This window comes from Maylandia zebra, linkage group LG13 (genome assembly GCF_041146795.1).
Source record: "Maylandia zebra isolate NMK-2024a linkage group LG13, Mzebra_GT3a, whole genome shotgun sequence".
Classification (NCBI taxonomy): Eukaryota; Metazoa; Chordata; class Actinopteri; order Cichliformes; family Cichlidae; genus Maylandia; species Maylandia zebra.
In genome coordinates, this window is record NC_135179.1 from 15,278,528 (window position 1) to 15,291,340 (window position 12,813).

Genomic DNA, 12,813 nt, shown 5'->3' on the forward strand with positions numbered 1-12,813 from the left:
TGTCTGGTACAGTGTGCACACTGTGCGATTTCCCTGTCAGACCTACCTTTCTTCTCGGCTTCCATCAGATATTAACCACTCGGTGTTTATCTCTCCTCTCTCCTATTTATACACGTGCTTCCTGCTCCCACCCTTCCACTCCCAAATGTCCCAACTCCATTCAACCCCCAACTCCACCCCCATTCTTCCGTCATCAGCTCCATCCAGGAATGATGACAGTTTGGAACTTTGCAATAATTCATCACCAACAGGAGGAAGCCAGAGAGTCTAGTCTACTCATTCTTTTTTTCCCTAAAAAACGGTTTTCAGGCTTTTCAAGCTTTTTGCTTGGTAACATGGTTGGCACAGGTCGTTATATTTTAGTGCCACATTTCTAACCCTGGGGTATCTTTGTAAGAGCAGAACCGTGTTGAGAAGATTTGGCAAAGTGCAGTGCCTTTGTTTGGCTCATCAGCAGCAGATGTGCAGCTGGATTAGAAAGGGACACAGAACTGCTGTTCAATGTAGTACAGATGTACTCATGTCATTGAATCAGTATGTGGCCCTAAGGGAAAAGAGGCAGACCACAAATAAATAGTACAGAAACATTCACCCAAATCATCTCAGTTAGACAGCCTTCACATTTCAGTTAGAAACTGCTGAATAGCTTCATCATCCTCACTTTTGCCTGCTGATTCTCGCAGTAAAGCGTAGCTCTGCAGTATAAAACTATTGGAGTTCCAAATATCTCATGATCCACTTGGTAAACACTGAAAGTCACGGTATGTTTATATTTGCTACACGGGTTTCTGCTTTTGAAAAAAATTGAATGAAAACTACAGAGCTGATGATCTGGAGGAATCAAACATATTTTTTTGGGGGGGTTACTTCACTCTGTGTTGTTGCCTTTTTTGGCACAAAGCTACATTTCTTGAAAAACAAGTGCACAAAAACAAGTGCTGATCATTGGAAAATATGAAATCACTGCCAGGCTGTGTATCATGTGAGCCGCATCTTTGTCCACATACGCATGATAACAACAGAACAGGGACCCACTCATAAAAACACTGCTCTACAGCACTACTAGAGGCAGTGTAAAACAACCCACAGTGCACCTTTAACTTCACTGGATGTTGCTGATATGAAAAAAAAGAGACTGGAATCAGATTCAAACCGCTAATTTAATGAGCGAGACTCCTCCACTTCATCAGGTTTTCCAGTAGAAAATCTGACGCCTGCACCACCGAACAAACAGAACGTAAGGAAAAAGAAACATAATGGATCCTCGGTTTTACTTACACAAAATCCTAATAAAAAATATGCATTTGCAATTTTTTTCCTCAACAGTATAGTCTTTGAAGAACTGTCACTAGTCATCTCTTATCAGAAACCGTGCATCCTGTACTGTATCTGTTCTGTGCTGCAGGGGCCAGAGTTCAGGAGAAATGGAAAAAAATTCTACACCAAACCTAGAAATCTGTGCATGAAATGAGCTGTTATATGACAACAACTAATAAAAAAAAACATCTGTTTGATCGACATTTGATTTAAACCTTAACACATTTCATGTACTGCATAATTATGTACGACTGAACAAAAATGCCCAGTATTCAATAGCTTGTCATTGACAGGGAAGCTTGCTGAAGCAGCGTACGGCTGTTAAAGTGGTTTGGAAGTCCTCATTTGCCTTAATGATTTCCTATGCCAGTTTAAAAATCACATCCATCTGCAAACACAAACAAACACACGGCCCTCTTGACCCACCCACCATCTGACTTGTTACCAGATTCCTTCCAACACGCGCACACGTACACCCATGCATACTACATGTAGTATGTAAACTCCCTCACAGACACAACCTCATCCACACATATGCACCCCCGTAGGTCCTGAGAGACCTGCAGCTCAAATAAAGACAGCAAGTCTGCACACATAAACACACTCACTGGGCCTTTGCGCAGCACTGACATGGTTTCCACTTGCCACGTAAACCTCCTCTCCTCTCCAGCTGCTTTTCACATGCACTACACCCTCGAGCGCTCCATTTCTTTCTTTCCTACTCAATTTCTATCTGTCTTCTGGTCAGCCAGCTCTCTTTCTGAACGCACATAAATACTAAATATTTTAAGCTCCTGAACTTCGGCATCCTATGAGCACAGTAAGCAGCAGTTGATCCTGTTTCCTTTAGAGGTTCGCTTCTGACAGTGTGTCTCTTCACCTAACAGTGATTCATGCTGACCAGCTGAGTATCGGCAGTCAGCCCTGACAAATCCATTATATGCTAAAAAAAAATGGCATGGCTTTCTTTGAATCTCGTGTAGATTGTTGCAAGGCTATGATGCAGAATCAATCACTGCTTCGATCTTGCAGGGCTCCAGAAGCGTGAGTCATAAACAAGAAATGAGATGTGGGTCTGAATTTTACTGAAAACACATGACAGATGAGATCCCCAGTTTATATAACACAATTTCCTTTCACTACACTTCTTTTCACTACCCCCCATCTAGTATCAGCTCTACCAAAAAACACAAAAAGAGAAGAAGAACATTTTTTAAAATCCCAACACAGCAAATGATGACAGAACTGTCACGAAGCCAAAGATGATAACAAAACAAAAGTGAATGATCATCTGTGAGTGTGCTGTTCCTGTTTTCTTCTCTTCCCAGGTAAACAGCGTTCCAAATCAAACCTCTAATCGCTCAAAGTTTTGTGGTGAGGGGTTACATTCTCTGTTTTAGGCAGGGGATCAGTAAACTCTTAAGGGAAACCTGCAACGTGTAATTATGGAATACATAAGCTGCAGCTACAGCAGAAATTCACCACAGACTCACTGCACTTATCTGCTGTCCTGCTTTGAAAGAGAAATATCCATCTTTAACCACTAATGTCCAGCATGGGGACTATACTGGGGGGCTTCAAGATCAAGTATGGGGAGCTTAAAACAGTATGAATAACAAACCAGCATACGTACCAGATATAAAGTGTATTATTGTGCTTTGATTAATAAGACTTGAACCCAAAAAAATGTTTAAAATAAGAACAAATACATGCATATAATAAAGTCTGCAAAACAGATCAATTTTAGATCTAACTAAATTATTCAAAATAAAAAGGACAGCTACTACATGATAAAACTTTCCAGGCAACTGATATGAATATAACTGGAAGCCAATCTAATATCTTGCACAGACTGAATGCAGGCAACACGCACAGACACACACAGCTGAAATACGACAATTTTTTCCATTCCAGTATGTAGCTGGAATTCACTGTTACATAAAGCCTCAATACCGTGGAACGCATAATGAAATTAGGCTGGGGTCTTATTTCGTTTGGTGACAATTCCAGTGCAGCTTTTCCTCAGAGTGGATCACCCACAGAAAATTAACTTCCTAGGAGCTTTTATAGCCCAGCTATGCCGTATGTAACTGCGGCAGACTGCAGGAAGGGATTGCCAAAGCAACTTTACATCTGATTGCAGGACGAACGTGTAATTTGTAACGCGTGCGGGTATTCTGAGACTTCGAGCACGCAAGTGGATGCATGCACAAGAACTGGACAGCTGTTCACTAAAACTCCTCTCATGCTTTTCCTGCCACCTCCTACGCTCGTATCCCCATGCTCAGCTGAGTCACTCAGCACTCTAACACACAAAATATTAATGCAACGGCCTATTCTGGCAATGCAAATGCAGAGGCACAGACAGGTGGTCTCGCCCACATTACACTGTTTTCCTGACCATTTAATAATACCACAGGATTGTTTATGGCACCAGAGTCACACTCATGGCGGACAGTTTGGAAAAAAGAAAACAACACATAATTCACAGCAGCACAACCAGAAATGTACATGTTATTTATTTAATAGTTTTATTTCTAAACTGCCCCAAACAGTTATCTTCATAACCAGCTAATCTGCAACTTATTTTCTTGATTAATTGAGAGATTCCGATTGTTTAGTCTCCAGAGAGGCCTAAAACCAAATATAATCAATTTACTGTCACATGGGGCAATGAAAGGAAGCAAATTCTGCAATTAAAGAAGCAGAAAAAAACATTTAGCATTGCTATCGAAGCTGAAAATATTAATATCATATATTTACTGATATATTAAAATCTTTATCGTCTTACTGAGGTCATCTATCTTCTTAAGCCCCCACAAGAGATATCAATTTTTTTCCATTATCAACAAACACTGATCTCATTTTCAGTTCTAAGACTCCTTAAGACTTTGACAGGTAGAATTGCAGGAGTTGCCTTTTCTTTTAAATTTAAAGCGGTACAACTTTTTTAAAACCCATGAAAATTAACATAAGGATATTTTCTTACCCGATTTACGTTTGCCAGTGCCTCCACAGTCTCTGCAAAAGAAACAACAGCAGAGCAACATGGTCAGAATGAGTGTGTAAGCAAGAAAGGCCAGAGCATTTATATGACTGGTTACAGCTGAATCTTTGCCCGGGACCATCCAAGTACAGTTGGCACACAAGTATCAGCCAAACCCTCGCTGAGAATGCATGAAGAACTTGACCCACTACCAGTGGGAGGGAGACAGGGTGGGATACGTATGAGTGAGTCGCACAATAAGTGTGTCAAGGACAGCAACAAAGGAACCCATCGGCCCTTTTAGCCAATGTGTGTATATTTCTGTTAAAAAGCCAGATATGTTGTACATGAGGGGAATGCAGCTGCCTCTATTTAACAGAACAGCGTTTATTGACTTTACAACAGTATCATATCCCCCTTTAAGTCCCATTCATCTTAAGATGTGAAAGCATCTTTCTGTTCCGAACTATGAACTGCAGAAAAAAACACTGAAAGGAAGCGAGCTAGTGTCAATGAACCTGCTCTGTGCTTTGACACTCATGAAGGTCACAGAGCAGCGACTATCCCTTCACTGCACCCACGCTTACTGCGCTGCTCAAAAAGCTGAGCTTAATCAGCAGAGATGGGATATTTATGTTTACTTTGTCAAAATACTATATGCACTTTTCCCACTCAGTGTACTGCAACTTGTGAAAACACATGCAAAGTCTACCAAATAGAGTACCAAGCTGCAGGTAACAGCAATAGAGAATTTATGTGTTTAATTTACTCAAGTAAAGCGTTTTTTTCTCTATTTTTTTAAATGCAGTGCATGCGCTGTTGAATTCGTTAAAATGCTTTCCTGAACTGTTTGTGGTTTCTTTATTTGTACGCATTCTCTCAAAAAAATGAGCGTTGATTTGTGACGGCCACCTCGTATTACAGCAGAACAGGTCATTAGCCTAATTTCCAATTGTCACCGTTGTTCTATTCAGCCTCTTTCACACTGACGGAAATTTGTCATTTAGAGACAGGCAATAAATAAATGATGAATAGTTTTTAATTAATTCATTATAGGTTTGTTGATTCAATTGGAGCACTCACGCTTCATTAATTGCATGCAGGCACACAAGTGATGGTACTTCACATAATTACTCCATTCAGTTTGATGGGAATTTGTTTATAAAGTGGAAATGCATAAACATTTCAGGCCAGACCATTTTAGGAAGTTCGGGCTGAGTGTTATGCCCTGGTTTAGTTAACTTGCAGAGAGAAAACACCGAGGAGAAGTTGAGTTTTGACACAGATGGAAGCAGACACCTGGCTCTATGGAGGGCCAGCAGCAGGACTGGAGCCACAGCCAGTTATGGATATGAGCACATGTTTGGATAAAACCTGTCCAACGTTTGCCAGGTTACAGTCTGTTCATCAATACTCAGTGTTTGATTGAACCAAGTTACCAAAAAAACCCTGCAATTTTCAAAGTAGATTATTTGACACTGCTGTACAAATAAGCTATTTCGCATTTGTTTTACATCTATATAATGAAATAATGTAAAATATATATATATATATTCGTGATAAAATAATATCGGCACAATTTCTCTTTTTCCCCGATGAATGAGCAAAGTAAACACAGATAATTTATGAGACAATTATAATAATGAATTGCTTATACATTAGATTGATTAAAAGATTAAATAATAGACTGACTAAACTGACACTGAAACAAAAAGGCCATGAACTGAATTTCGACGGCGTAAGAAAAATCATTAATCGTTCATCAGCAATATAAATGTCATATCTTTCGATAAGATTGATGAACAGAACAAAAAACAAAGTTAAACTTTTGTGCCAAGCCACATAAACAAAGCTGTGGATTAATTAAAAATGCATAGTCCAACTAACAATGGGAAACTTTAAAACCCCAACTTTATAAGGAAAACACATCTAGGGTCAGAGGTCAGAGGAGAATGGGCAGGCTGCTTTGAGCTCATAGGAAGACAACAGTCACTCAAGTAATCACTCGTCGCCACCAGTCTATGCAGAAGAGCATCTGTAAATGCAAAACCTTGAAGAAGAACAGGGGCAGAAAACTACACAGTGTGCAACTACTGTCTGCTAAGAACTCTAGACGGAGGCTACAATTCTCACAAAAATTGTACAATAGAAATGAGAAACATGTCACCTGGTCTGATGAGTCTCAATTTCTGCTGCAACATTCAGATAGTAGGGTCAGAATTTAATGTAAATAGCATGTAAAAAGCATGTATCAGCGATTCACACTGCTCATAGTGATGTAGGTCCATTTTCTTTGCACACTTTGGGTGCCTTAGTTGCAGTTGAGAATCCTTTAAATGCTCTATCTCAGCATGCTGACCACGTTCATCTATACAATCTACCGATCTTCTGATGGCTGCTTCAAGCAGAATAACACAAAGCTCAAATTATCCCAAACTGACTCTTGAACCTGACAATGAGTTCACTGCACTCAAACTCCAGATCTCAATCCAGCAGAACACCTTTGGGATGTGGTGGAATAGGAGGCTCACAACTTGGATGTGTAGCCAACAAATCTGCAGCAACTGTGTGATGCTATCATTTCAAGGATGGCCAAAATCTAAGGAATATTTCCATCGCCTTGTTGATCCTGTGCCACAAAGAACTGAGGCAATTCTGAAGGCAAAAAGGGCTCCAACCCAGTACTAGGGAGATGTGGAAAGTGTGTGTTATTCCATTGGTTTCAGATTTTCCTATGTGTAAAATTGTTATAGATGTTAAATATTTCTTAATTATTTTAAAGATGTCTTCATTTGTTTTTATTTTGCCAAAATCTGCTTGGGCAGAGATGAAACTGAAGTAAGGCGGGGAAGAAAAGTGGAGATAAAGGAGACTCTTGACATGCCCTGCTTGCTTGTGACCTGTAGCACAGAGGTGGAGTAATATCTCTCCCAAGAGGAGACTGAGCACACAGTCCTGGCTTTGTGTACTTTCCTCTTATCACCAGTAAAATCTAATAGGTGAGAGGAAGGCAAGGGGAACGAAAATATGTCCAAACACTATTAAAAGTTTAAGACTGTGCTTGTGTATTTAGAGGTAAATTTCAACCTCTAAATACACAAGAAGCTGAAAAATAGTCTTTTCAAGCCATAAAGCTTTAGTTTCATCATTCAGACCAGGACGCACATACAGTGCAGGACACACGCACTAGCACTGAACACATCATTAAAAATTCAAACCCGTGAGAATCCATCTGAAGCTTGAGTTGGGAGTGACCATCTGTTTGCACATAACTGCAAACTCTTTGTAGGTGGGCCTATTACAAAAAAGGAATGTGTAAGATATTAGTGCTCGCATTTTTCATCCAAGCCAGAGGACTGAGGTATCTGCCTTTCTTCAGCACACAGACACTTCTGCACGACCTCGGATTAACCTCTGCAGGAGTAACCTCGAGCTCGAGTCAATGGGTCGACATCATTGAGCAGCAATCCATTACGATAGGGTTGTGATTTGCACATAATCTCTTACTACACCGTTTCTGTGCATATCCTGTAACAAAAAAAAAAAAAGGTGGTGAGGTTGACTCAAATCCTCACAAAGGCACACACACTGCTGCAGTCAACCTCATGCGTACTGGCCCCAATCTCCAGCAAAGCTTGGCTATGATCACACACTGATGTCAGGTTAAAAGAATGTTAGTTTGACTGTGTATCAACCACTAATTACTCTCCTTGTGGTGAAACAATGATGTCGAATTAAGACTTAAGCTGTAAAGAACAACTGCGTTTCATAACTTTTTAAAATCCTTTGCCTTTTGTTGTATTAATCATGTTCTGTATATGCAATCCCAATGTGAGGGCTCACCCTCCAGTTAAGTACAAAAAGCAAGCTGTCACACGTGTTTTGGCTGAGATTAAGGTTAGGGTTTGGCATGTAACAACTATAATTAAGGTAAAGGAGGTTAGTCAGGACATTTTCTTCCCAAATTGCTTGTGTTTACATCCACATACATATATCAGGAAGAAAGGGGCCACCGATTTTCTACAAAAACATTATATGTTTTGAACTGATGCTGCAAAAGTGATAAGAATTTAAACAAAATTCAACTATTTCACTGTTGAAAATGATTAACCTCCTTCATCTGTCATATGCATAGAAGTGACTAAATGAAGTTAAAGTTAAGATGGAGGACTGACCTTCAAAGTCACACCTTATGGAGGCAATTTTGTTTCTTGCATCGCTGTTAGATTTTCTTTTCCTTTGCCAACAGAGCTTTTGCTCTGAATCATTGTGGATCATTAGCGTCATCTTGATTTTAATGATTTTGTAACTTCTGATACTAATTTCTCTTGGATATGATCGAAATTTGCAAATGTTCCAAAATTCTCGTACGAGCAATACTTGGATAATCTGACTGATCTGAATCATAACATCTTAATCCGAATTTGTTTAGAGCTTATGCATAATATAAGCTAAAATATAGTGTGTATGTGTAACATCACTACTGCAGGCTGCTATTGTATTGCATCCCATACATTAACACTGTGATTGTGTCCTCTTGGTGACTTCTTATATTAGAATAGGACCACTTGGTTCAAAAAGAGAAATTTAAAATCAAATATCACTCTCTCTTTATTTTTTATTAACATTTGTTTTGTTAATATTTTAAATGTATGTGATTCTTTTATATAAATGAAAGAACAAATACAACAGAACAGGTGGTGTATCTCGTCTCCTTTTTGTTTTTTTCCCTCTTGATTGAATCAGGATAGTTTCCAAGCTCCTTGGTTAACAAAAAGAAAAAAGAAAAGAAAAATGAGATGGCGTGGTGTAAACTTAATTTGTCTGTATGAAAGATAAAATGTTATTTTAAATTGACATTATGGGCATATGTGCCTGTTAACTAGATTTAATTATACTTCACAACACTCCCGTAGATGCTGGCCTCAGAGGTGGGAGTCCTGAAAACATTTCCCCTCGGAGGTTAATAAACTGGAACTTTCTGCAGTCACACTGCACATACAGCCCATGGATAGTTTTCACTAAACAACAATAATACAGAGGCTGGCGGAGAATGTATTATCTCCAGCAAAACACCTTAAAGCTAACTGATGTCAAAATGAGTTAAATTGCTGTGTTTCAAACAGCAGAGACATCCACTTTCAACTCTGCATCACTGTAAAACACTGAAGTGTTCAAAGACCGATGACTAAAACTTTGAATTTTAATTTTATATTTAGCCACTGGCATTCATTCTCAAAAAGGAACTCTAACTTCAAAAGGTCTTCCGCATGTTTCTTATCACAACCTAATTTGGACTCCAGGATGTAAGATGATTTGTAAGACTACTAAAAAAAACAACAACATGTTTTTATTATACAAATTTATAACATCTGTCTCTCCAAATTTGTCTCAAAGCTTCTCTGAAAGTTCCCCTTTCTTATGAAATATACAGTGGCTCTCGGCCATTAACCGTCTGGAAATATTTTAAAAGAGGATATCATAATTTGAACGAATTGGGCGAAAGCACTGTAAGAATCCCTTTTGTTTAACTGCATTTCAACCACTCACTGAAAAATCATTTTTAGTGATTTCCTAACAATAAGAAATATTCAGATGTCTAAGAAGTATCAACATATTAGTTAATCCTTTTCGATGGCATTGTTAAAAAGCCGAAGGCATAAACACAGGTGAGTTTTTTTCTCATTAAATCTGCCTTTTTTCTAACTTTCCATATAGCCAAACACAGCTTTATAGATAGATCGATAGAGCAATAGATAGAGATATGTAGTGTCTTTTAGTGTCTTTACTCAAAAGATTGCAAGGCTTACTTCACCAATATACTACACATTTAATTATCAATATAAATCTAATAACCCAATCGAAAACTGAACGCAGACTGAGGCATGCATTTATGATGGATGAGGCACCATCTTTCATTCACCCAAATGCTATAGAAACGTCTTGTAATTTTTAACCAATCATGTGGCTCCCTCTTGTGACAAGCAAAACAGTACCTGTGTTTTTTTCCTGTGCAGTGACCACTGTTGAACGTTAGATGGCAGTAGCATCAACAGGCTTGGACATGAGCAACAGTGCATCTCTATCGAGGCTGTTTGCAGGGCATGTTTGAACGGTGTGGAAGGAAATGTCATGACAGGACCAATTTTCTAGGTTGATTGGACGCATTTTTAATTGCTTTCATGACCTCTTTCATCTGTTTCATCGTGTTTCAGTGAGTGTGAGTGAAGCTCTATTAAATCTACAGCAAGGTTTTTCGTTTCACAAATAAACACTTCTAAAACCATTATTTGTAATTAAATAAATTAGCCGAACAGGACAGCAGAATGGTTCTTTTACATTTTTAACATATTAAATATTTAGAAAAACTATTTGTTTCACAGCTGGGTGTTAAATATCATAATTTTAGAGCATAAAAAGAACATGTTTTCTGTGAATTGCCCAGACCACCCCAGGAGTAAAAAAACAACTTGGGCAGCGGGTATTATACTTTAAGATATTAATTTAAGCTACGCTGGACTGTCTCTGAGATTAAGGGAGCCTCTCACTTTGAAGTGAGATTAACATGCAGGGGTATTAGAGGTTAGAGGTGATGGGCCCACATTGCTGATAAAAATATAATATCCCAGACATATGACTGAACATAAATCTAACGGAAAGAACAAAATGTAGACAATGAGTGATATTGCAGCCAGGCCAGATTTACTCCCACTCTGACTTTGAACTGAGTATGATAAATGGCTCGCCTGAGAGCCTTATCTGCCCTGAGACGTGAACTCCGACGTGCTGTCGTTACACTGCTAATCCTTCCCCATTTGTTCTGGCATCAGGTGTCACCTCCAAGAAATCATTATTAATAAAAAGCAGGGCTTCTTGGAGCCAGATCAATCAATCATCCCTGACAAAGCAAAGCCTCTGGATCAGGATGGGTCAGCACGAATTAAAGGCAGCTGCTGAGCCACACACATTCAGTTTGCTTCCATATCCAATGTTCACATCCCACCAGAGGGCAATGTTTGGCGTCTAACAGTTCATGCATACAATGCCAATGCTCAATAACAGCTTGTGATTTCTAGCACATAGTTATAGTTACTCACTCTGTGGGAGGGTTGAGGTCTTCTGACTTAGTCTCAAAGAACTGAAGGACCTCCTCACTTTGGGAAATGTGGGTGGGAAGTTTCATCAGAGCCTAGGAGAGAGAAGGGTGGGAGAAAGCTACTGATTCCAATAAAAACAATAAAAGGTCACACTAATGTGTGTCAGTTTGGACTGAGTAACTGGTTTATAACACTTAGTCACTACCCAGTCACATGAGAAAACCAGGCAGAGATGTGGAGGGTGTGCAGGGGAAGGAAGAAGGCTCTGAGCACAGAGAGAGAGGGTTAAAACAAAGAGAAAAACACAGACCTCAGTTTGATTGAAATTAAAAAGACACCCTCATGTAATCTGTATTTTCAAGAAAGCTTTGTGCTTTCATTCATTCATTTCAGGTCCAATAAATGAGAAACTGCTGCCACACTTGGCAACACACCTGCCCCACATTCCCATCTGTGGGCTAATAAGCATAAGAGGATCAGGTAGCTATCTGCACTCATTGCTACAATTAAAGTCTGCTGATTCATTCTTAGTCTCTCTTTTGTTTTTACCCCTGCGTGCCCCCATTTCCCTCGTTTCCTTCATATGCTGCCTATTTACATTGGTGACAGGAAATGACAAGCACAGAGAGCAGTTGCTTTCCTGTTGAGGCTGGTGGAGGGGAGATAAATGTTGAGGCCTTGAAAAAAACTGTGGTAAATGTTCAGAGGGTAGAGCACTGACAGAGATAAAGCACTCTTCCAAACAACATATAAATTAAAAATGAGTAGTCTCTTCAATAAGAGATGCATTGTGCTGCACACAAGTTGAGAAAAATCCAGCTCTGGAAACAGTGAGGCATGCAGCTTTTGTCTTACTTTGCAGTAATTATCCAGGTGCTTCAGCCTTCTGACGGCTACATCTCTTATGTGACTGCGGCGAAATAAGACTTTACCTGAGGAAAAGCAGAGCACTGTCAGGTGTATATAACAAAAAACACAAAAATATTATGATTAAATGCTTAACAATCGTGCTATAATTTAGGCTTAGACATTTATAAAATCCCAGCATGATCCCTTTCCAGCTCAGCTGGTACTGACACTGAGATATAAAATTCCAACCAACATATGGAGAACTTCTCTGGAGCTGATTGCTCTCAACTAGTGGGACTAATGTGAGGCAATTGAATCCACTTTTTCGCTTTTTCCCATTTCCTAATTTCTAACTCTTATGAGACTGAGATTGCTAAGAGCATGAAGCCTACTAAATAGAAAAATAATGCAAACCATTTGGGGGTTTAAAGGAATACAGTTCACACCATGGTGGGCTTACAGCTTGTCTAACAAAGGATCTCTTCACTGCTCTCCTCTGCTCTGGCCCACAATGAGTTTATCAGATTAGACAAATCCCTTTCTGCTAGCCTCCTACTGAGATGG

General features: G+C 39.3%; 1 protein-coding gene across 2 annotated transcripts in view; it reads right to left on the reverse strand.

Annotated features, from left to right (window-relative positions):
• The window catches only part of LOC101485065 (SH3 and PX domain-containing protein 2A), a 61,149-nt gene that overhangs the window by 27,370 nt on the left and 20,966 nt on the right, over positions 1 to 12,813 (reverse strand). For both annotated transcript variants that reach the window (XM_004551549.6, XM_004551548.6), the window contains exons 4-6: positions 12,256 to 12,332; positions 11,401 to 11,492; positions 4,307 to 4,338 (exon numbers count right to left, since the gene is read on the reverse strand). In XM_004551549.6, the coding sequence (XP_004551606.3) occupies positions 4,307 to 4,338; positions 11,401 to 11,492; positions 12,256 to 12,332 (201 nt within the window). The remainder of the gene's footprint in view (positions 1 to 4,306; positions 4,339 to 11,400; positions 11,493 to 12,255; positions 12,333 to 12,813) is intronic.